The sequence below is a fragment of the Pseudophryne corroboree genome, chromosome 6 (genome assembly GCF_028390025.1).
Source record: "Pseudophryne corroboree isolate aPseCor3 chromosome 6, aPseCor3.hap2, whole genome shotgun sequence".
NCBI lineage: Eukaryota > Metazoa > Chordata > Amphibia > Anura > Myobatrachidae > Pseudophryne > Pseudophryne corroboree.
This window is the reverse complement of record NC_086449.1, coordinates 137,937,266-137,961,620: the sequence shown is the minus strand read 5'-3', so window position 1 is coordinate 137,961,620 and position 24,355 is coordinate 137,937,266. Positions and strand designations below refer to the sequence as shown.

The 24,355-nt window shown below is 45.1% G+C and overlaps 1 protein-coding gene across 1 annotated transcript; it reads left to right on the top strand.

The window, feature by feature from the left end:
- The first annotated feature begins 424 nt into the window (after window positions 1–424).
- On the top strand, window positions 425–20,262 carry TGOLN2 (trans-golgi network protein 2). The gene is made up of 4 exons (XM_063931893.1): window positions 425–590; window positions 6,169–7,361; window positions 9,373–9,456; window positions 17,821–20,262. The coding sequence occupies exons 1-4, from the start codon at window positions 524–526 to the stop codon at window positions 17,824–17,826; spliced, it is 1,350 nt and encodes a 449-aa protein (XP_063787963.1). The 5' UTR covers window positions 425–523; the 3' UTR covers window positions 17,827–20,262.
- Window positions 20,263–24,355: the final 4,093 nt, after the last annotated feature.

Genomic DNA, 24,355 nt, shown 5'->3' with positions numbered 1-24,355 from the left:
TGTGGGCAGACAGGTGGGTCAGAGACATTGCCCCCAGGAGCAGTCTGCTGGTAAAAAAAAAAAAACACCCAAAAAACCCTGTTCCTCTGTAACTCCTCGGCACCCCCTCAATTCCTGCACCCGGGGCGCATGCCCCCTTAGCCCCCCCTAGTTACGGCCCTGGCCACGCTTCAAGCTGGATGCTCTAGAATTGCATGGAGCTGTAATGCCACTGACACAGTGATCTACCCCATGCAGGCACATTTTACTGCAGTCACAAACACCAGGTCAGAGACATGGACAAGACAAATCAGTGTGAAGGAAAGAAAAACGCAATCGAGACTCGGCAATGTTATCTCATACTGTGTCTGTGCCACAAGATGGCAGCAGCAGCACCTGGTATGACTGTTGGAGAAGCCGCCATGTTGACTATCCCCAGGCGGCCGCTCCTCTGGGTGTAGCAACATGGCTGCCCGGCGTTCACCGGAAGCAGGAAGTGCCACCGGACGTGACTGTGTAGCCGCCAGAGCTGACTCCCCTAACGATGGCTGGTCGTGTGTCGTTGTGTATGCTGCTGCTGGCCGCGCTGCTGGTCTCGGTGCTGGGCGGTGGTGAGAGAGTTTACATGCTGCATAACGCGTTGCCATGTCATGTCTGGGTCAGGAATGAGTGACAGCTGCTGCTTCCTGCTCACTTCCGGTCTAGGAGGGTCCCATCCAACCTGCCACCAGTGTATTGCCCCATCACATTACATAATAAGCAACAGCCTATGTATATATCCCCCTCCATTATACTACCTTATATATCTGTTCCCCCTAGTTACCATTTATAAGCTACAACCCAGATTATTATTTGACACTGCTTATTACTTAACCCAGTTTATTATATAATACTGATTATTATATACCCCCTACTGAGTACAAAAGCTTTAATATTTATAGAACCTAACTGATCATTTTCCATGATTACTGTACAACCCTTTTTCTATGCTTTCTTTTTTAACCAGTTATTCGATCCTGCTGCTTATAGCATAACCAGCTTCATGTTCTAGCACAGATTATTATACAATCCTACTTAAGAGGGAACTTTGATTATTATAGTACCCATCTCGGTTATATAAAAATGATTTTACTGCTCATTAAGAAACCTGTTTGACAATTGTGAAATAGAAAGGAGAGCCGAGGAGAAAACTGCTCTGTAATTATGATGAGAGCGTATTTATTTTTCTGTCTTGCAAAATATAAAGTTCAGTAGGCACTCTCCACTTCAATTGACGCAGCTTATTTCATTTAATTCAAGCAAGTTTTCACAAATAATGTGCTCATAGTATTACATTCCATTCTCAGGAGGAAGAACCTACCTGTACCATGGGTGTTCATTAAATGCCCCGCAGTGCATGCAGCAGCTCGCCTCCCTGGCGTGCGTTGCATCTCGTGGAACTCGCACACCGGATACGCATCCTACTTCCCAGTTCCTTACTGCATACAAACCCAGCCCGGCGATGCTGCGTCACTTCTGACTTGTGTTGCAAGCACTGGAACGCGAATACCAGAAGAGTGCATTGGAATGGCAACGTCAGTTCTGGTATTTGCGTTGCGCTGCTTGGAACGCAAGCCAAAAGTGACACTGCACCACCATTCTGGGTTTGTATGTTGACAAGGAACCAGAAGTAGGCATATTGGTGTGTGTAACTATTCCATGAGGTGGAAATAAAAAATAATAATGTTAAAAATAAAATAATATGTTAAAGCTTGAACAAATGTCCCATATGTGACAGTGGAATAGCCCCTGTACATTTTAATCTAACTGTATCATCGGGAGTTAATTATTTTTGACTGTTATATGGCTTTATTTACATTATATTGACCCTGAGATATTATGTTAGAATTTAATCAAACACATTTTCTTTGCTTTATATGCAAATGAATGAAAGCCTGCCCATAATAGAGTTATCATTTAGTGAACCACTTAACTGGCATGGTCAGATTTCATGCAACTGCGTCGTCCCACCCTGTCCCCCCATGTTTGCCGAAGAGATCCGTTCTGCAGATGTGCATAATATAATGTTTAAATATTTTAATAAATACTTTTTCAACTTTTTTAAGTAAAAAAATAAAATAAATGTTAACGCTTTTGAAGGGAAAAATCGTCAGTTAAGTGGTTTTAAAAGAAACCTAGGGGTCTGTTTACTGAACGTTAAAGTGGCTGAAGATAAAGTACAAGCCAATCAGCTCTCAACTGCCATGCTACAGGCTGTGTGTGAAAAATGACAGTTAGGAGCTGATTGGCTGGTACTTTATTTTTGGCCACTTTATCTCTCTCCAGGGCTTAGTAAATAGGCCTGCTAATATGAAGTACTAGATCACAAATCTAAATCATTTTTCTCTATAAGCAAAATAGAGCACTTCAGCTGATTAATGACGCCAACATCTTATACCTGTGTTGACTTATGCTTTAGGCTCTATGTCCATATTTTCATGGAGTTACCCAACATGTTTATTAATACCTCTTTTCCACTGCCACAATAACACAGATTATTGCTGGGTCTACCCAGGTCACGGCTTAGTAGAAAATGGTCCTCTGTTATACCTCTTTTAGACCAAATGTCGCCCGTCACACCCGGGAGCCTGACACGGGTGCTACCCTGCAGCGACCCGCGTCAAGCCACTTTCACACCGCATTTGCCAACGCGTCATATTGGTGGGTTGGTGACGTCGCCGATGACGCGTCGGGGACGGCGCTTGGAGATCACATGATCTCCAAGCACCGCCCGTACATTTACTGTAAACGAGAAGCCGGGTCGATGCGTCCCGGCTACCGCTTACACAGTACAGTAGCCGGGTTGAACCCATGTTCAACCCTGCAAACTACCCGAGTTGGAATACCGGGTCACTCGACCCGGAATATTCCATCTCGGCCCTTTTACACCAACCAGCAACACGGGTTATGCACGTTCATGTTCAATAACCCGTGTTATATGCTGGCGGTGTAAAAGGAGTATTGGCTACCAGGGTCAGACGTGGGTAGTCTGCAGTGTAAACAGCTCAACGCAGGTCTTAAAATATAGAATGAGCTGACTCACTCGCGATTGGAGATGATGTCTTCTCCAAGCACCAGCAGAACGGAAAGACTGCACACGGCTGCAGTCTGTAGGGGATCTACACGCTAAAATACCAGGTCTAGCCTGCAGTGTGAACAGCATCTGACACGGGTTGAACCCATATTCAAAACCCATGTCGAACACAGCATTTTGTTGAGAAAAGGGGTATTATTGAGTAAATGCTCGGCCACTGCAGGGAGGAAAGAAGGGTGGCACGGCAGCTGGGGACACATAGGGGGTGATTAAGTTGTCTGGGGGACTGCCACTAGAGGGAGCCCACCGGCAGCTATTCAGTTGTTCTACTGTTCAGTACTTTTGTGGGTTAGCCGCTTTACATGACTAAAACTGTTGCTTTTTTGGTGCGTCAAAAGTAGCGGGTGACTGATTGGCACAATAATTAAATTGCTCTTGTGGACGGCCAAAGAAACCTGAATTTGAATTTGCATACCCCTGTGTGTGTGTGTTATATAGTCTTCATACTACGCTGTTTTAGCAGTGCCCTGCACAATTTTTTAAGGGCACAATGCACCCTGCCCTTTTAGTAGCTCCTTGCTTAAACAGCCTGCTGCCGCGTGAATACATGCTGTTCGAATGCACGCGGCATTTATTCACATTAAGTAGCTAGGAAGAAGTATGCTGTGCATGCCCCTATCTGTGATGCCACAGCTGGGGCACATCCCCATTAGTGACGTCAAGGGGGCCGGATTGTCTCCAACAGTGACGCCGGCTTTTCGAGAACACACACGCTACCTGCCTGGCACCCCTGCCTCCCTGTGGTTTTGCATCTGTTATCAAACTAATACAGCAATGGAAGAGGTGTCCTAATGTATAATGGTTACTGTGTGGGGCACGGTACTGCTTTGGTTGAATAGTTTTAGACTGTTCTAAATTCTCCTATTTGGCATGTTTACTTGATTCGGTGTCTTTTTTTAATGCTATAAATACTTCCTGTAACTATGGTTGGGATGTAACACAATGTATTGTTATTCATGTGTACATAATGAGATATATCATGATTATGGGCCTGATTCTGAGTTGCGCGCAATGCCACTGTTCACATAGTTGAAGTTGATAATTTGCAGCTGCCTATGACGCATACGTTACAGAGTGTAGGCACAAAGGTGCTGCTGCCATTGGGACAGACGATACCTGATGGTAACAGAAATGTGTCAGCAGAGTGATGGGTGCTCCTGGGCGGTGACTAGTAGTGCAGGCGTCTCACTGCAAGCAGCTGCATCCACAGACGCACAGCCACAAGCATAAGAGGCTGTGGTCAGACGGAGACACTGCACATGCCATAAGGACTGTGACTGATGATGGCGTAGAAAGACACAGTATTATAGCATGCACAGGCACTAAAGGTGGGCGTCTCAGTCCTTGCACATTCAGCCATGTGTACACAAGTAGAAGTAGACTCGCAGACAGCCAATGTACGCTGCTGTTTTCGCTTTTGCATGCAACTTTCAAATCAGGCCCTATGTCACTGAGATGTTAATAACATCTGTTAGACGGTGCTTTGCCAGTTCTAAATCAGGTAAGGCCCCCGGCCCAGATGGGATTCCGGGAAATGTTATTAAGACATGTGCTGAGCAGTTGGCTGAGATTTTTACTATGATTTTTAACTTTTCCCTTGCCACTTGTCATGTGCCTAAGTGTTTTAAGTCATCTATTATTATCCCGGTTCCCAAAAATGGTAAGGCCAGTGAGCCAAACGATTACCGACCAATTGCTCTGACATCTCTTATAATGAAGGCCTTTGAAAGATTGGTCATGGGACACATAAAGGAAAATATCCCAGCCAATCTGGATCCTTTTCAATTTGCATATAAAGCAAATAGGTCGACAGATGACGCTGCTATCACTTTGGTTCATCGTGTGGCTACCCATCTAGAATCCACATGTTCTTTTGCGAGAATTTTGTTTGTGGATTACAGTTCAGCATTTAATACGGTAATCCCAACATCATTAGTGTCTAAATTATCTCAGTTGGGTTTGAATAACTTTGTATGTAGATGGATCTTGGATTTCTTGACTAACAGGCCTCAATCTGTTAGATTGTACAATTCTCTGTCAAGCGAACTTGTAATTAGTACAGGGGTGCCTCAGGGCTGTGTACTGAGTCCCCTGTTGTACTCCCTGTTTACCTATGATTGCCTTTCTAAATCGGAGTCAGTTCACATTATTAAATTTGTCGATGATATTGCAGTTGTAGGTTTAATAAGTAAGGACGATGAGTCAGAATATAGATCTGAGGTCGCTAGGTTAGAAGCTTGGAGTCAAACAAATCATTTAATCCTAAACGTTAAAAAGACGAAAGAAATGATTGTAGATTTTAGGAAAATACACAAGCAGCCCTTTTGTCCTATAGTTGTAAATAACCAGGTAGTGGAGACAGTTGAGTCTTTTAAATTCCTGGGCAATAACATCTCCAATGATCTGTCCTGGGGTACCCATACACGATTTGTTGTTAAAAAAGCCCAACAACGCTTGTTTTTACTGAGGAAAATGCGTATGGCGGGAATACGTAAGGAGATTTTAGAAAATTTTTATTCAGCCATTTTAGAGAGTGTCCTTACATACGGGATTATGGTATGGTTTGGTAACTGTACTGCTGTAGAACGTAAGTCCCTTCAGAGAGTGGTTAAAACTGCAAGTAGAGTTATTGGAGTTAGTTTGCCCTGTATTCAGGATATATATGAAAAAAGGCTCCTCACTAAGGTGAGAAGTATTTTGGGAGATCTATCTCATCCTAATGTGGGGATGTTTTCTGTGTTGCCATCTAATAGGCGTTATCGTTCTATTCTCTGTCGGACCAACCGGTTAAGGGGTAGTTTTTTTCCAACAGCAGTAAATATGTTAAACCGGATAGAACCGAAATAAATTGATAATTTGAGAATGTCTTGGGTTCAGGAGTGCTCTTTTTGTTCTGTTCCTATGGTCTCTGTATATGCTTGCTTTTAGTTTCGTTGATTGTTCATGCATTTCTTTCTTGAACTATTGATGACAATAAAGTATTATTATTATTATTATTATTATTATTATTATTAACATGCATGTATAGTGTTTATTTTTTACATTTATTTTGACAGCTTTTCCAGCTAGTGCTGAAAAAAATTCATCAGAAAATAAAAATGTTGCGAATCCGGAGGGAAATAAGAGCCAAGGAACAAACCCTGTAGAAAATAAGGGTGAAGGGACAAAGTTGGAAGAGAGAAAGCCGAAGGAGGTGGGGAAGACAGAGCCAGAGAATAATAAGGGGGTAGAGACCAATCTGGCGAAGGATAAGGGGGTAGAGACAAATCCCCCGAAGGACAAGGGAGGAGAGACCAAACCCCCCAAGGAAAAGGAGGTAGAGACCAATCCCCCCAAGGAAAAGGGGGTAGAGACCAACCCCCCCAAGGAAAAGGGGGTAGAGACCAACCCCCCCAAGGAAAAGGGGGTAGAGACCAACCCCCCCAAGGAAAAGGGGGTAGAGACCAATCCTCCCAAGGAAAAGGGGGTAGAGACCAATCCCCCCAAGGAAAAGGGGGTAGAGACCAATCCCCCCAAGGAAAAGGGGGTAGAGACCAATCCCCCCAAGGAAAAGGGGGTAGAGACCAACCCCCCCAAGGAAAAGGGGGTAGAGACCAACCCCCCCAAGGAAAAGGGGGTAGAGACCAACCCCCCCAAGGAAAAGGGGGTAGAGACCAATCCCCCCAAGGAAAAGGGGGTAGAGACCAATCCCCCCAAGGAAAAGGGGGTAGAGACCAATCCCCCCAAGGAAAAGGGGGTAGAGACCAATCCCCCCAAGGAAAAGGGGGTAGAGACCAATCCCCCCAAGGAAAAGGAGGTAGAGACCAATCCCGCCAACGACCCAGGAAAGCAAAATGGAGGTGCGACAGACCCGGAATCCAGTAAGGGCGTACATACAAAGACCGAGGAAAATGAAGACAAAATGACAAAGCTGGTGGAGAATGAGGTGACAGTGAAACAGCAGGATAATAGTGAAGAGGAAGCGCCAGAGGGGAATGAGACCGCCGAAAATACTAATGAGGAGGAGAAGAATGAAGATGAGCTAAAGCGGTTAGACACAGAAGGAAATGATATGAATGATGACAATGATTCGGACATTGGTGATCTAGAGAATCAACACTCTCCAAGCCAGAAAGAAAAGGATCTCTTTGGAAATAATGATAAAACTGCCCTGCAGGAAGAATCCGAAAGCAGCCATTTCTTTGCCTATCTTGTGACCTCTGCTATCCTGGTTGCTGTGCTGTACATCGGGTATCACAATAAACGCAAGGTAAATTAGAAATAATATGCAATTTTACATGGCCAGCACTTATTATCGTTTACTTACAGTTGTGTCTATTCTACCCTATTCTCAAATAGCACTCGTTTGGGATGCCATAAGTCCCGCCACTCAGTTTTTTACGAATATGTGCCTTATTCTCATTACTAATGCAACAAACTTATACGCACAAGAACTCTGGACTTATGACGCATGCATTGCATGAAGCAACCTAGTGCTGCTCAGATGTTAACCTGGGGAAAAAGGCAAAACTGATACTGCATCATTGAGTCACACCATACATCCTGCTACACAGTGTTGTGCTTAGTTTACAACTTTATAGCAACTCCTTGCAACACAAATACTCATTCTAACCTCCCAGTGCACTATAAGTAACTTTGGGTGCAGCTATGCTGCGACACACACACTAAATGAATATCTAAGTACGAAAGTCTGAGATTCGCTACCCTTGGCAGAACATAGGAGTTGCGCAATGCGTCTCGTGCCATATGGCATAAAAAGAATGGGTGAATGAGGACAAGTCTGTATATAGCGCCACAAATTTACACAGTACCGTACAGACAATATTTGTAATTTAAATCAGTCCCTGTACAGACTCTAATTCCCTAACCTACAACTAATTAAATGTTGCTTAAATAAATTAGGATATAAGACAAAATAAGCTGCTCAAAAAAAGTCCCCAGCCTTTACGTTACAAAATACACTTTTATTAGAAACCTAACATTCTGTAAACATAAGTAATGACATATAAATTAACTAGAAGCATTGCGCTATATACAGTACAATCGTAATGGAATTGTTTGCTGCCAGAACTATTTATAAAAACAAAAAAAAAAGCATATCGTAAAGGACTTGTGTCAATTCACCCTTAGTTGGTCCTTACTGTGGATATTACCCTGTAGAAGTGGGCAGCAAAGATTATACATAAATTAGCTGACACTTCTCTGAGCATTACAGCAAATGATCTAGAAGCTGTATTTCAGCAAAACTTTCAGGTTATATAAATAAAAGTATGCGGAAGAGGTACAAGACCTCTAACGCCGTGGAGACAAAGGGACCGAGGCCACATATATGCTTGCAGTGGTGTGTACAACGCCTTGCAGGATTTAGTGTTTTAGTCCTACTATCCTCTGGAGTTGAATGGTGGACAGGTTGGCACATGATATAAACTGTGGAAAGCAATTGGGGGGGGGGGGGGATAGTTTGGACGACTTCTGGCTTTGAGTTGAGTAAAAGAGTCCCAGGCGGGCATTCTCTGACATGACCCGGAACCATTATTTGTCAAACCTGTGCTGTAAATATTTGTAGAAAATTGCTTCTTATGTTTTTTTGTTTCAACAACCGTATTTAAGTAATTTTGTCACCAAATTGTTTAGAGAGCTACTCTGTCCTGAGATCAGTGTTATGGTTTAGTATGAAATACCTACAATCAAAATCCCTACAACAATTGACCGACTGTCAAAATACCGACATTTAAAATGTTGTCAGGTCAAAAAGTCGACAAGTTTTCCATTGAGGTTTTTTTGTGTATGGCGACATGGACACCGTATAAGTGTACCACGTACCCTCGCATGGCTCGCTGCGCTCGGCACACTATTAAATTCCCCAAGTTCCATTGGGATGGTAAAGTATGAACAAGTCTGTTTCAATGAAAAAAAGCATAAAAAAAACTTGTGTCGACTTTTTGACCTGTCGACATTTTAAAAGTCGGGATTTTGACCATGTCGGGATTTTGATTGTAAGTAAATTGACTGCATTCCTTATAGACGACAGCTACACTTTAAGGAATTGAGGGGTCTATTTACTAAGCCTTGGAAAGAGATAAAGTGGACAGAGATAAAGTACCAACCACCCAGCTCCTCATTTGTCACATCTGGTAACATGGCAGTTAAGAGCTGGTACTTTATCTCCGTCCACTTTCTCTCTGTCCAAGGCTCAGTACACAGACGCCTTAGGCCTCTAGATTTAGTGGTTTATTAAAATTCCCCTTTTTTTTCCGCAGATCATCGCTTTTGCGCTTGAAGGGAAGCGCTCGAGAAATGGCAGACGACCAAATTCAGGGGAGTACCAGCGATTGGAGCACAAGGTGAGAGCTCTAAATCAGGGGCAGAATTAATTATTGTTATTAGACTGCTATGGATGTAATTATTTTGATAACTAGAAAGGTATTAACCACATAACCAGCCTGTTCAGGATAGCTTTATAGTCAGAAATTGCTCACACTGGACCTCATACAGACTAGCGCAAATGCACAGGACATTACACTTTGTTGTCTAATCCAGGATTTGTCTATTTCCTCATTCAATTAAACTGAAACTCAGTTAGTATTTGGCTGTGATTGCATTAGATGGTGGTAATGTCATATTAGTCCGTAGGCTGCGCTATATGACACATAGCCAATGGCAAATCCCCTCTAATAGCTACAGTGATAGGGTTTAGTCACAGTGCCTTGAAAAGTTATTCAGCCCTCAACATATGTATCGTATTTTGCCATAGTTTGTGAATTTGATATAGATTGAAGCAGAATTTACTGCACGGATCCAGAAAGTATTTAGGCCCAGATTTATCAAGCCTTGGAGAGTGATAAATTTCACAGTGATAAAGTACCAACCAATCAGCTTCTAACTGCCATGTTACAGGATGTTTTTGAAAAATGACAGTTTGAAGCTGATTGGTTGGTACTTTATCGCTGTGCAATTTATCACTCTCCAAAGCCTGATAAATCTGGGCCACAGGGGTAAATGTATGTACCATCGTTATGGGAAGTAGCGGTATCAGCGCACTTTATGTACGCTATACCGCTTCTCCCCCGTGTATGAATATGCTGGTATGCAGTACATGACTATGCACCCCTGTCCATAGTGGCGCTATATAAATAACTGGTAATAATAACGATGGTAAGTGTGTGTGCACAAGATCATTTGTGCTTAAACCTTACTAATCGTTAGATCGTTCGGATGGACGGCCGATCCGTCGACCAAGTGTTTACCCAGCATAATACTGAAGTGCATGTTGGGGCTGAATCCTTTGTAGCCTTTCAACTGACAAATATTGTTTCGAACATGAGGCCTAATTCAGATCTGCTCGCTCGCTAGCTAATTTTTGCTTTGCTGCAAACAGATAGACGCCACCTATAGGGGAGTGTATTTTAGGTTTGCAAGTGTGCGAATGCGTGTGCATCCGCCCTGTACAAAAACAGCTTGTGCAGTTTCTGAGTAGCTCTGACCTTACTCAGCCGCTGTGATCACTTCAGCCTATTCGAGGTCGGAATTTACGTCAGACACCCGTCCTGCAAACGCCTCAACACGCTTGTGCTTTTCCAATCACTCCCAGAAAACAGTCAGTTGCCACCCACAAATGCCCTCTTCCTGTCAGTCTCCTTGCGATCGGCTGTGCGAATGGATTCTTTGCTAGAACCAGTGCACAGCAATGATCCGCTTTGTACCCGTACGACACGCCTGCGCATTGCGGTGCATACACATGCGCAGTAGTGCCCTGATGGCTGCGCAGCGAAAAACCCTAGAGAGCGAACAGATCTGAATTATGTGCTGCTGGGGGACCATTCTACTTCCACTATATAACTCTGTGTGTGGGTTGTGCTACCTCCATTCCCCTCCTCACATCATGTCACTGCCTCTGTCACATGAAGCCCTGTCCTGCCTGACATATTTTGTGTCCCCTAATATACTGTGTGCTGCTGGGGACCCTGCTCCTCCCACTATATAACTGTCAGTGTGTGGCTTCCTGCTACCTCCATTCCCCTCCTCACATCATGTTACTACCACTGTCACATGCAGCCCTGTCGTCACTGACATATCATGCATGTCCTGATATAGTCTGTATTGCTGGGCCACCGCTAGTGGTATGTTACCCCCACAGTGTTTGTTCCCAGATTGTAAGTCATATGTGTACCAAGTTTGGTGTAAGTTGCTCCAGGCATTCCAGAGTTATGCTTTCTGCTGAAATACTCTGTGCTGCTGCCTCACCCATAGGGGTGTCTTACCCCCACAGTGTTTGTTCCCAGATTGTAAGTCATATGTGTACCAAGTTTGGTGTCAATTGCTCTAGGCATTCCAGAATTATGCTGGAAAATACATACAGTATACACATACATACATACATACATACATACATACATTTTTGGCGATTACTGTGGAGTGACATTTGTAAAACCGATTCTTGGCAAGCACCTGGGACATAAGGAGAAGCTACCTGCCAAGTTTCAAGATTGTAGACCTTTTGGTTTAAAAGATTTTGTGATGAGTCAATCAGTGAGTCAATCTCCTTTTTTGCCTATATACTATATATGTATGTGTGTGTGTGTGTGTATATATATGTATATGTGTATATATATATATATATTTCTCTGACGTCCTAGTGGATGCTGGGAACTCCGTAAGGACCATGGGGATTAGCGGCTCCACAGGAGACTGGGCACAAAAGTAAAGCTTTAGGACTACCTGGTGTGCACTGGCTCCTCCCCCTATGACCCTCCTCCAAGCCTCAGTTAGATTTTTGTGCCCGGCCGAGAAGGGTGCACACTAGGGGCTCTCCTGAGCTTCTTAGTGAAAGTTTAGTTTTAGGTTTTTTATTTTCAGTGAGACCTGCTGGCAACAGGCTCACTGCATCGAGGGACTAAGGGGAGAAGAAGCGAACTCACCTGCGTGCAGAGTGGATTGTGCTTCTTAGGCTACTGGACACCATTAGCTCCAGAGGGACCGAACACAGGCCCAGCCTCGGAGCTCGGTCCCAGAGCCGCGCCGCCGGCCCCCTTACAGAGCCAGAAGCAAGAAGAGGTCCGGAAAAATCGGCGGCAGAAGACATCCTGTCTTCAACAAGGTAGCGCACAGCACTGCAGCTGTGCGCCATTGCTCCTCAGCACACTTCACACTTCGGTCACTGAGGGTGCAGGGCGCTAGGGGGGGGCGCCCTGAGCAGCAATAAAAACACCTTGGCTGGCGAAAATACATCACATATAGCCCCCAGGGCTATATGGATGAATTTTAACCCCTGCCAGATTCCACAGAAAAACGGGAGAAAAGGCCGCCGAGAAGGGGGCGGAGCCTATCTCCTCAGCACACTGGCGCCATTTTCTCTCACAGCTCCGTTGGAGGGAAGCTCCCTGGCTCTCCCCTGCAGTTACTACACTACAGAAAGGGGTTAAAAAAGAGAGGGGGGCACTAATTAGGCGCAGTATAACAATACAGCAGCTATAAGGGGAAAAACACTTATATAAGGTTATCCCTGTATATATATATATATATATATATATAGCGCTCTGGTGTGTGCTGGCATACTCTCCCTCTGTCTCCCCAAAGGGCTAGTGGGGTCCTGTCCTCTATCAGAGCATTCCCTGTGTGTGTGCTGTGTGTCGGTACGTTGTGTCGACATGTATGAGGAGGAAAATGAGGTGGAGGCGGAGCAATTGCCTGTAACAGAGATGTCACCCCCTAGGGAGTCGACACCTGAGTGGATGAGCTTATGGAAGGAATCATGTGACAGTGTCAGCTCTTTACAAAAGATTGATGACATGAGACAGCCGGCGACTCAGCCTGTGCCTGTCCAGGTGTCTCAAAAGCCATCTGGGGCTCTAAAACGCCCGTTACCGCAGATGGCAGATACAGACGCCCACTGACTCCAGTGTCGACGATTAAGAGACGAATGTGACTTCCAGTAGGGCCACACGTTACATGATTGAGGCTATGGAAAATGTTTTTACACATTTCTGATAATACCAGTACCACTAAAAAGGGTATTAGGTTGGGTGAGAAAAAACTGCCTGTAGTTTTTCCTGCATCTGAGGAATTAAATGAAGTGTGTGATGATGCGTGGGTTTCCCCCGATAAAAACTGTTAATTCCTAAAAAGTTATTAGCATCATACCCCTTCCCGCCAGAGGATAGGGCACGTTGGGAAACACCCCTTAGGGTGAATAAAGCGCTCACACGCTTGTCTAAACAGGTGGCACTACCGTCCCCGGATACGGCCGCCCTTAAGGAACCTGCTGACAGAAAGCAGTAAAATATCCTAAAATGTATATACACTCACACGGGTGTGATACTGCGACCAGCAATCGCCTCAGCCTGGATGTGCAGTGCTGGGGTGGCTTGGTCGGATTCCCTGACTGACAATATTGATACCCTAGATAGGGACAGTATATTACTAACTATAGAGCATTTAAAAGATGCATTTCTATATATGCGTGATGCACAGAGGGATATTTGCCGACTGGCATCAAGAGTAAGTGCGCTGTCCATTTCTGCCAGAAGAGGGTTATGGACAAAACAGTGGTCAGGTGATGATGATTCCAAAAGGCATATGGAAGTATCGCCTTATAAAAGGGAGGAGTTATTTGGGGTAGGTCTAACAGACCTGGTGGCCACTGGAAACAGCCAATTCCCAGGAACAAAAGCCCTCTCCCGCCTCCGCAAAGTCCTCAGCATGATGCTGGGGCTTTACAAGCGGTCTCAGGCACGGTGGGGGCCCGTCTCAAGAAATTTGAGACGTCTCCCCCTCGCCGTTTCATAAAGTCTGCTTTACCGACGTCTCCCTCAGACAGGGAGACAGTATTGCAAGCCATTCACAGGCTGTATTCCCAGCAGGTGATAATCAAGGTACCCCTCCTGCAACAGGGAAAGGGGTACTATTCCACACTATTTGTGGTACCGAAGCCGGACGGCTCGGTGAGACCATTTTTAAATTTAAAATCCTTGAACACTTACATACAAAGGTTCAAATTCAAGATGGAGTCACTCAGAGCAGTGATTGCAAACCTGGAAGAAGGGGACTATATGGTGTCTCTGGACATCAAAGATGCTTACCTACATGTCCCAATTTACCCTTTTCACCAAGGGTACCTCAGGTTTGTGGTACAGAACTGTCACTATCAGTTTCAGACGCTGCCGTTTGGATTGTCCACGGCACCCAGGGTCTTTACCAAGGTAATGGCCGAAATGATGATACTCCTTCGAAGGAAGGGAGTTTTAGTTATCCCTTACTTGGACGATCTCCTGATAAGGGCAAGATCCAGGGAACAGTTGGAAGTCGGGGTAGCACTATCTCAGATAGTGCTGCGCCAGCACGGTTGGATTCTCAATATTCCAAAAATCACAGCTGATCCCGACGACACGACTTCTATTCCTAGGGATGATCCTGGACACAGTCCAGAAAAAGGTGTTTCTCCCGGAGGAGAAAGCCAGGGAGTTATCCGAACTAGTCAGAAACCTCCTAAAACCAGGCCAGGTGTCAGTGCATCAGTGTACAAGGGTCCTGGGAAAAATGGTGGCTTCCTACGAAGCAATTCCATTCGGCAGATTCCACGCAAGAACTTTCCAGTGGGACCTGCTGGGCAAATGGTCCGGATCGCATCTTCCGATGCATCAGCGGATAACCCTGTCACCAAAGACAAGGGTGTCTCTCCTGTGGTGGTTGCAGAGGGCTCATCTTCTAGAGGGCCGCAGATTCGGCATTCAGGACTGGGTCCTGGTGACCACGGATGCCAGCCTGAGAGGCTGGGGAGCAGTCACACAGGGAAAAAATTTCCAGTGCTTGTGGTCAAGCCTGGAGACATCACTTCACATAAATATTTTGGAGCTAAGGGCCATTTACAATGCCCTAAGCCAAGCAAGACCTCTGCTTCAAGGTCAGCCGGTGCTGATCTAGTCGGACAATATCACGGCAGTCGCTCACGTAAACAGACAGGGCGGCACAAGAAGCAGGAGGGCAATGGCAGAAGCTGCAAGGATTTTTCGCTGGGCGGAACATCATGTGATAGCACTGTCAGCAGTGTTCATTCCGGGAGTGGACAACTGGGAAGCAGACTTCCTCAGCAGGCACGACCTCCACCCGGAAGAGTGGGGACTTCACCCAGAAGTCTTCCACATGATTGTAAACCATTGGGAAAAGCCAAAGGTGGACATGATGGCGTCCCGCCTAAACAAAAAATTGGACAGGTATTGCGCCAGGTCAAGGGACCCTCAGGCAATAGCTGTGGACGCTCTGGTAACACCGTGGGTGTACCAGTCAGTGTATGTGTTCCCTCCTCTTCCTCTCATACCAAAAAGTACTGAGAATTATAAGACGGAGGGAAGTAAGAACTATACTCGTGGCTCCGGATTGGCCAAGAAGGACTTGGTACCCGGAACTTCAAGAGATGCTCACGGAGGACCCGTGGCCTCTACCTCTAAGAAGGGACCTGCTCCAGCAAGGACCCTGTCTATTCCAAGACTTACCGCGGCTGCGTTTGACGGCAGGGCGGTTGAACGCCGGATCCTGAAGGAAAAAGGCATTCCGGATGAAGTCATCCCTACCCTGGTCAAGCCAGGAAGGATGTAACCGCAAAGCATTATCACCGCATTTGGCGAAAATATGTTGCGTGGTGCGAGGCCAGTAAGGCCCCGATGGAGGAATTTCAACTAGGTCGATTCCTGCATTTCCTGAAAACAGGAGTGTCTATGGGCCTAAAATTGGGGTCCATTAAGGTTCAAATTTCGGCCCTGTCAATTTTCTTCCAGAAAGAACTAGCTTCACTACCTGAAGTTCAGACGTCTGTAAAAGGGGTACTGCATATACAGCCTCTTTTGGTGCCTCCAGTGGCACTTTGGGATCTCAATGTAGTTTTGGGGTTCCAAAAGTCACATTGGTTTGAACCAATTGAATCTGTGGAGTTAAAATATCTCACATGGAAAGTGGTCATGTTGTTGGCCCTGGCCTCGGCCAGGCACGTGTCAGAATTGGGGGCTTTATCCTGTAAAAGCCCTTATCTGATCTTCCATTCAGACAGGGCGGAATTGAGGACTCGTCCTCATTTTCTCCCTAAGGTGGTTTCAGTGTTTCATCTGAACCAACCTATTTTGGTACCTACGGCTACTAGTGACTTGGAGGACTCCAAGTTGTTGGACGTAGTCAGGGCCTTAAAAATATATGTTTCCAGGACGGCTGGAGTCAGGAAATCTGACTCGCTGTTATCCTGTATGCACCCAACAAGCTGGGTGCTCCTGCTTCTAAGCAGACTATTGCTCGTTGGATTTGTAGTACAATTCAGCTTGCACATTCTGTGGCAGGCCTGCCACAGCCAAAATCTGTAAAAGCCCATTCCACAAGGAAGGTGGGCTTATCTTGGGCGGCTGCCCGAGGGGTCTCGGCGTTACAACTTTGCCGAGCATCTACTTGGTCAGGGGCAAACACGTTTGCTAAATTCTACAAATTTGATACCCTGGCTGAGGAGGACCTGGAGTTCTCTCATTCGGTGCTGCAGAGTCATCCGCACTCTCCCGCCCGTTTAGGAGCTTTGGTATAATCCCCATGGTCCTTACGGAGTTCCCAGCATCCACTAGGACGTCAGAGAAAATAAGAATTTACTTACCGATAATTCTATTTCTCATAGTCCGTAGTGGATGCTGGGCGCCCATCCCAAGTGCGGATTGTCTGCAATACTTGTACATAGTTATTGTTACAAAAATCGGGTTATTATTGTTGTGAGCCATCTTTTCAGAGGCTCCTCTATTATCATGCTGTTAACTGGGTTCAGATCACAGGTTGTACGGTGTGATTGGTGTGGCTGGTATGAGTCTTACCCGGGATTCAAAATCCTTCCTTATTGTGTACGCTCGTCCGGGCACAGTATCCTAACTGAGGCTTGGAGGAGGGTCATAGGGGGAGGAGCCAGTGCACACCAGGTAGTCCTAAAGCTTTACTTTTGTGCCCAGTCTCCTGCGGAGCCGCTAATCCCCATGGTCCTTACGGAGTTCCCAGCATCCACTACGGACTATGAGAAATAGAATTATCGGTAAGTAAATTCTTATTATATATATATATATATATATATATATATATATATATATATAATGTATTAATGTGTACATATATAGAAGGGTTCACTACGATATGCCGGCGGTCGGGCTCCCGGCGACCAGCATACCGGCGCCGGAAGCCCGACCGCCGGCTTACCGACAGTGTGGCGAGCGCAAATGAGCCCCTTGCGGGCTCGCCACGCTACGGGCGCGCTACGCGCGCCACACTATTTTATTCTCCCTCCAGGGGGGTCGTGGACCCCACGAGGGAGAATAAGTGTCGGTATGCCGGCTGTCGGGATCCCAGCGCCGGTATACTGTGCGCCGGGATCCCAAGAGCCGGCATACTGAAGACCACCCATATAGAAGATTAGTATATTTTATATGTGATTTCTTTAGAAATAAAAATGGAATCTTGAATATTTACTTCTCTTAATTGATAGTGCGATTGCTTCCCACATTTAATATCCTTTTTTGTTCCCTAGGAATTATTCATCTGATGGGTGGTCTACTACTTACCATCAATGTGATTGAGTGGGGGACTAGAATGTATTAAAAGATTATCTGCTCAAGCTTTATTTATTCTTCTTTTAAAGAAAGTTTTAGTTTATCTTGAAATTTTTTAATTTTTTATTTTAACGCCTATAATTTGTTTTTCAGATTTAAGCCATCTTTTTTTGCTCCTGCCCTGAAGCTGCCAACTGGGAAGATGAGCGAACTGTGGTCTCTCCCGCTTCACCAAGCGTTCCCCACTTACGATTGTTGGGGAACGTAACACTTTGTCCGCACGCCCATGTCACCTAGTTTACCTGCACGACTACACTTACATCTGTATTGGGGAAGACATTTTTATTGGGTCACAGTTAAACTATATTTGCACATGTACAAATCTCTTGTTAAATCTGTCTGGCCACGAACAGGGATGTTCTATGAAAAACACGGCGAAGGGAGTAATAATGTGTTACAGCATTGTAACGTTATAGTTTATTCTATAAAAATAGAAGTACAGTAAAAAAATGTATGATGGGTGTGGGGATTTTCTAGCGTACAGTTAAAAGGTCTTATAATTCTGTAACATATGGTGTAAGCATTGCTCCGTCTTCTCTCTACAGCGCTTCTCATTGTAGAGTAGCTTTTTTGTTGTAGAACCTCTTCTGTAACTTGATTTATACTCCAGTTCTATCAAGCTTTACATTTTAGGAAAAACCAAGCGCGTCCGTTAGACTCATCTGCGTTAACGTTAGTTTTTATTAAAAGTCTAATAACATTTTCTTTAAATGAATTTACACAACTTACAGCCACTCCCATTAATTTAGAATATTCCTTCAAAGTACAAATAGTGCTTTAAAATAGTTGTAATGTCCAATTATTTTCTTTTATAGTATGAATTATCTTTTTTTTATTTTTTATAATTGGATCGCCTTTCGAGAGCTTCATTTCTAGTCATGGTACACCGAAACGGGTAGCTACTGCCACTGAGCATCATTGGTGATGTAGTTCAGGACATAGCGGGACTCTGCTCGGCCTGGCGCAGTGGGGGAGGAAAGCAGCTTATTTTAGGACTCTCTCTTGCACTATGTACAAAGAAATTGTTACGCATATTCCTGTTTGTTATGTGGTATCTGCTGGCTCGGGGTATCAAAATTAGGGCATTTTGCACTAAGTAGCTAATTTAGGATTTTAGTGGCTGGTTTTTATGTAGGTCTCTGCTTTTAACATGGATGTAACCTGTTTAAAATGTGATTTGCTATATCAAGCAAGGGGTATATTAATATGAAATTATATATCAGGGTTGTATAACTAGTCACTGATTATTAGTAACTGGGCAGGCTTTATGGATATCCTGGAATAGTGAAACGTGATAATAGCTAACAATATTAGCCCTTAAAGTTGACCTGCTGTTTCAATGATTGCAGTACAGAGACAATTAAGTTACACGCGGAGAGCAGAGCTGGATAAATCCTAGGTACCCACAGCATTTAACTATATGTTGTGTTTAAATTTTTTGTTAGACTGTACTCTCACTACCCCTTTTATACCTCCCTTGCGACCTGGGTTATTGCCGGTCGACCTGGGTAGGGTTTTTGGTGTAAAAGGGCTCTTGTGTCGAGTGCCCCCGCCATTTCAACCCGGGTAGCTTGCAGGTTTTAACATGGGAGATACCTGGGTTACAGGGCAGTGAGAACAGGCAACTCGGGTCCCTTTCAAGCCCCATGGAGAGCCGACTCATCGGCGCTTGGAGATTGTCATCTCCAAGTGCCGGCTCAGGAGAAGCATTGGCAATATCCCGGTCCAGCATGCAGTGTGAGCAGGTTTCAAGACGCTGTGGCACGGCTTGAAACCTGTGTTATGTGACCCTAGCTGAACCCAGGAAATCCATGTAAAAGGGGTATGGACCAGTTTTCCAAATTCCGCTACTACAGTCCAGGTTTTAAGGCTATCCGTACTTGACTACAGGTGACTTAATTAGTACCTCAGTAAATTTAAATTAAACTACCTGGGCTTGGGCTTAGATATCCTTAAAACCTGGGCAGTAATGGCGGAGTTTGGGAGACTACAGTAAACCCCTTTTTTGCAGACTATGATATCTGAATGTGTCTGTCTCCTAAATGCTACATTATTGTTTCTTGCTCTGCTGTGAGGTAAAACTAGGGCCTAGCAGAAAGCATTCACATACAGTAAAATGACATATTGCACTGCCAAAAATACCCTCACTATTTTGTTTTCCTGTTAATTAATAATGTTTTTATGTTAGGTAGTATTATTTTGTTTATTTTTTTTGTAATTTAGTGTCAAATGAATATCGCACGATTAGTACATCACTATTCCCTTTGGGCAGGATGTTTTTTTATTATTATTTTTTAACTTATTTCAGATTTAATATATGAGGTAATATGGTAGATATATACTTAGGGCAGAGGTTCTCAAATGCGGTCCTCAAAGCACCCCAACGGTCCAGGTTTTAAGTACATCCATGCTTGGCCCATACTTGCCTACCTGACCCTCTCCATGAGGGAGAAAATGCTCTGTTCCTGGACTTTTCTGGTAATGTATGATTGCCATCACCTGTGGTGAAACACCTTTCTTATCAATTACCTAGCTCACCACAGGTGATGGCAATCATACATTACCAGGAAAGTCCAGGAACAGAGCATTTTCTCCCTCATGGAGAGGGTCAGGTAGGCAAGTATGGCTTGGCCACAGGTGACTTAATTAGTACCTCAGTCAACTTGATTTAACCATCTGTGCTGAGCAATGGATATACTTAAACCTGGACGGTTGGGGTGTCTTAAGGACCGCGTTTGAGAACCTCTGGCTTAGGGAATTGAGGATCGTCCGCCGTCACACTGAGGAAGCAGCCATTTTGCTGACTTGCCTATACTTGACCGTGTGTAGGTGACTGGTTCACATAGAGAATAGAGATTATTGTGGGTTTACAGGAATGACCAGACCATTGGAGCACCCATGTGTATGCTGTACAGTGATGCCTCAGGCAGCTTCAAAGATTAACTTCTGTGTTTAGCTTTTTTACTCAGAAGTGGCTAATATTAAGAAATTGTTTGGGCCACGCAGGGTCATAATAAATCCTAATTTAGGTAAACGCATTGAGGACATTTTTGAGTGTTACCAATCAATTTTTGTTTTTCAGTAATGCTTCATGTGGAAAGTTTAACTGTGCTGAGCATTTCCATTAGGTGGTGGTTGGGGGGTAATGAGGGTACAACCAGTAAGGCTGTGAATATGGTGCTGAATGTTGAAAGATGAAATAATGGAAATGCTCTTATTTTTATAGTTTGATTTAAATAAACCTGATGAATTTGCACCTTTGCAGAATGTCTCTTTATTCAATTCTACAGGCTGATGTGCCCGGGTTTCAAACGGGCAAAGGTTTTGCTGGGCGGAACATTTTACCCCTTTTCATCCCCTTAGTAGTCTAATTTTGAAAAATCCCTGCTTAGTGAGTGGCTGCAAATAAGTGTCACAGTTCCAGGTCACTCAGCAGGTGCACAGGAAGAGTTCAACTGTCACATTTTCCAGAGCGCAATGGTGATGCATTGTAAGTGACAGGCGAACGTTTTGCCACATAACTCCGAAACTAAGCAACCTTTTAAAATGCCAATATAATTCTGCAAATCTACGGACCAAGGTGGTCATTCCGAGTTGATCGCTCGCTAGCAGTTTTTAGCAGCCGTGCAAACGCTATGCTGCCGCCCATTGGGAGTGTATTTTATCTTAGCAGAAGTGCGAACGATTGTAATGCAGAGTGGCTACAATATAATTTTGTGCAGTTTCAGAGTAGCTTCAAACCTACTCAGCGCTTGCGATCACTTCAGCCCATTCAGTACCGGATTTGATGTCACAAACACGCCCAGCGTTCGCCCCAGCCACGCTTGTGTTTTTCCTGGCACGCCTGCGTTTTTCCTAACACTCCCTGAAAACGGTCAGTTGCCACCCAGAAACGCCCACTTCATGTCAATCACTCTGCGGCAACCAGTGCGACTGAAAAGCATCGCTAGACCCTGTGTGAAACTACATAGTTCGTTGTAATAGTATGTCACGCGTACATATTGCGCCGCTTACGCATGCGCAGAAGTGCCACCCAAGACTTTTAATGTGGTATATGACGTGCCCTGCTCAGACAACAGCATCATAGAAATATGTCACTCTAGTCTTCCTTCTATTAATATATAGAGTCCCATGTCTGATGCTCTGTGATCCGTCAGTGTCATTAGAAAGTTCTGACACAAGTCTCAGACTTCTATGTTGTGAGCCAGAATGTTGTCTATTTTTTCACATGTGAGTATACTAGTCACATTTATTTCCCCTTGAATATGACAGACGTATGGCTTGTATGGGAGTGGAAGGAGTATAAAGGACAATGCACTCTATGTGCAGATGGGGGAGCTGTTGTGTAGGGCGGAACCCACAAGGGTGATCCGCACTCTGGCTTATGGCACAACTCATAGTAAACACTTGAGAATCTTGTCAATTCTCAGTTTAGACAATGAGGGGAAAATATATTAGACCTTGGAGAGAGAGAAAGTACCAACCAATCAGCTTTTGTCATTTTGCAGCTTGTATTTGAAAAATGACATAAGCTGGTGGGTACTTTATCTCTCTCAATTGTTTGACACATCTCTCCCTGTGACAGACATCTGCTCAGTTGCTACGGACTACCAAACTTCTCCCATGCACTAGATTTCTTTGTAAAATGTGACCTACAGAGAATCATTTCATAGTTGGGGTTACGGAAGTACATTCAAGGACAAATTCAGGATATATTCTTCAGGACAAAGTGACCACATCAATTTACGAAATGTGACGGTTTCTTGAGCCATTTCTAAAAAAAATAACACGTCATTGCAAAAAATAAGTTCAGGGGTTATTCAATGTTAACATATATGTATCTGAGGTTACCAACAGAGTGCTAAAGCAAACTCCTCTTCGTCAAAGTAATATGCCAGTTTTTGCTCAGAGCACACTGGCCGCAGCCCATGCATGTATGTGTACTGATCTGTTACCTCGGGCCTTACAGTGGTATTTCTGCAGCGGGGTACATTGGTTTCCACAGGAAAACATCGGGGGGGGGGGGGGAGTAGAGATGGATCTTGATCCAGGCACCAACAGGCTAAAGCTTTAGACTGTCCCAGGATGCATTGGGACCTCCTCTATAACCCTGCCTCCAGGCATTGTGATCTCAGTTTCGAGTTGGTGCCTGCAGAAGCAGGTCACTTAACAGGGGGGCTGCACTGGGCAGCCCTGAAAAAGCTTTTCGAAGACTTCAAGGGCCGCAGCACTTACATGTCAGGGTGACATTCTGTGCTGCAGCTCCGTCACCTCCCCAGCAGCGTTGAATACTCCCGCTGGCTCTGTTCCCGGGTACTTGCGGTGGAGACGCTGCGGCTCTAGGCACACCGTCGCAGACGCTCTCCTGGTTCGCGTGGCTGCTACAGAAGGGAGGAGGTAAGAGGGTCCCCAAGGTGGGACCCGCCATTAAATCGCAGTCCGGACGCAGTCTAATTAGACGGACTGCGACGCTGGCGTGGACACAGTAACAGAGCAGGGACCCCACTATATCCACCAGGGCATAGGAGTACAGGTCAGATAGATAAATATCCTCTTTATTAAGACTCCATAGTACCAGGAGGTGAGGACCAGTATAGGGGAGAAGGCGCTTAACCTGTAGCCCCTCCCCCAGCTCCGGCTGCTGGTGTTCCCGCCCTGGAGCTGCCTCACACTCTCCCTCACTCCCTGACTGAGACGCTGGGCGCCATCTTCTATGATTAGCTGTGACTGATCTCCGGGACTGCAAGACAAGGTCTCCTCTGTAAACCCGCCTGTACATCAGAGCCGTGATTTTACAGACACTTAAGTATTCTACATGTCATTATTAAGACAGCGTTAGTTAAGAACAAGTGTACCTGTGCCAGAATATATTGTACGAGTATTCTGATATATACATCCGGTCTCGGACCGCGCATTTAGATATATATACATATACTAGTCCAGTGCAGTTTTATTGTCTTACTAAAATAATTTTCTCTTACGTCCTAGAGGATACTGGGGTCCACATTAGTACCATGGGGTATAGACGGGTCCATTAGGAGCTATGAGCACTTTAAGAAATCAATAGTTTGGGCAGGCTCCTCCCTCTATGCCCCTCCTACCAGACTCGGTTTAGAAAATGTGCCCGGAGGAGCCGGTCATGCTTTGGAGAGCTCCTGAAGAGTTTTCTACTTTTATTTTAAATGTTTATTTCTCTAACGTCCTAGAGGATGCTGGGGACTCCGTAAGGACCCTGGGGGATAGACGGGCTCCGCAGGAGACATGGGCACTTTAAGAAAGAATTTAGTTCCTGGTGTGCACTGGCTCCTCTCTCTATGCCCCTCCTCCAGGCCTCAGTTTGATACTGTGCCCAGAGGAGCTGGGTGCTTTTCAGTGAGCTCTCCTGAGTTTGCTGATAGAAAGTATTTTGTTAGGTTTTTTATTTTCAGGGAGCTCTGCTGGCAACAGACTCCCTGCATCGAGGGACTGAGGGGAGAGAAGCAGCCCTACTCTCTGAGTGCAGGTCCTGCTTCTTAGGCTACTGGACACCATTAGCTCCAGAGGGATTGGTACGCAGGATCTCACCCTCGCCGTCTGTCCCAGAGCCGCGCCGCCGTCCCCCTCGCAGAACCGGAAGATAGAAGCCGGG

Excerpts from the sequence above, each read along its gene's own strand:
- TGOLN2 (XM_063931893.1), top strand. The coding sequence starts at position 524 with ATGGCTGGTCGTGTGTCGTTGTGTATGCTGCTGCTGGCCGCGCTGCTG. Across the intron at positions 591-6,168 it reads GGTCTCGGTGCTGGGCGGTG|CTTTTCCAGCTAGTGCTGAA; the intron begins GTGAGAGAGTTT and ends TTATTTTGACAG. Across the intron at positions 7,362-9,372 it reads GGTATCACAATAAACGCAAG|ATCATCGCTTTTGCGCTTGA; the intron begins GTAAATTAGAAA and ends TTTTTTCCGCAG.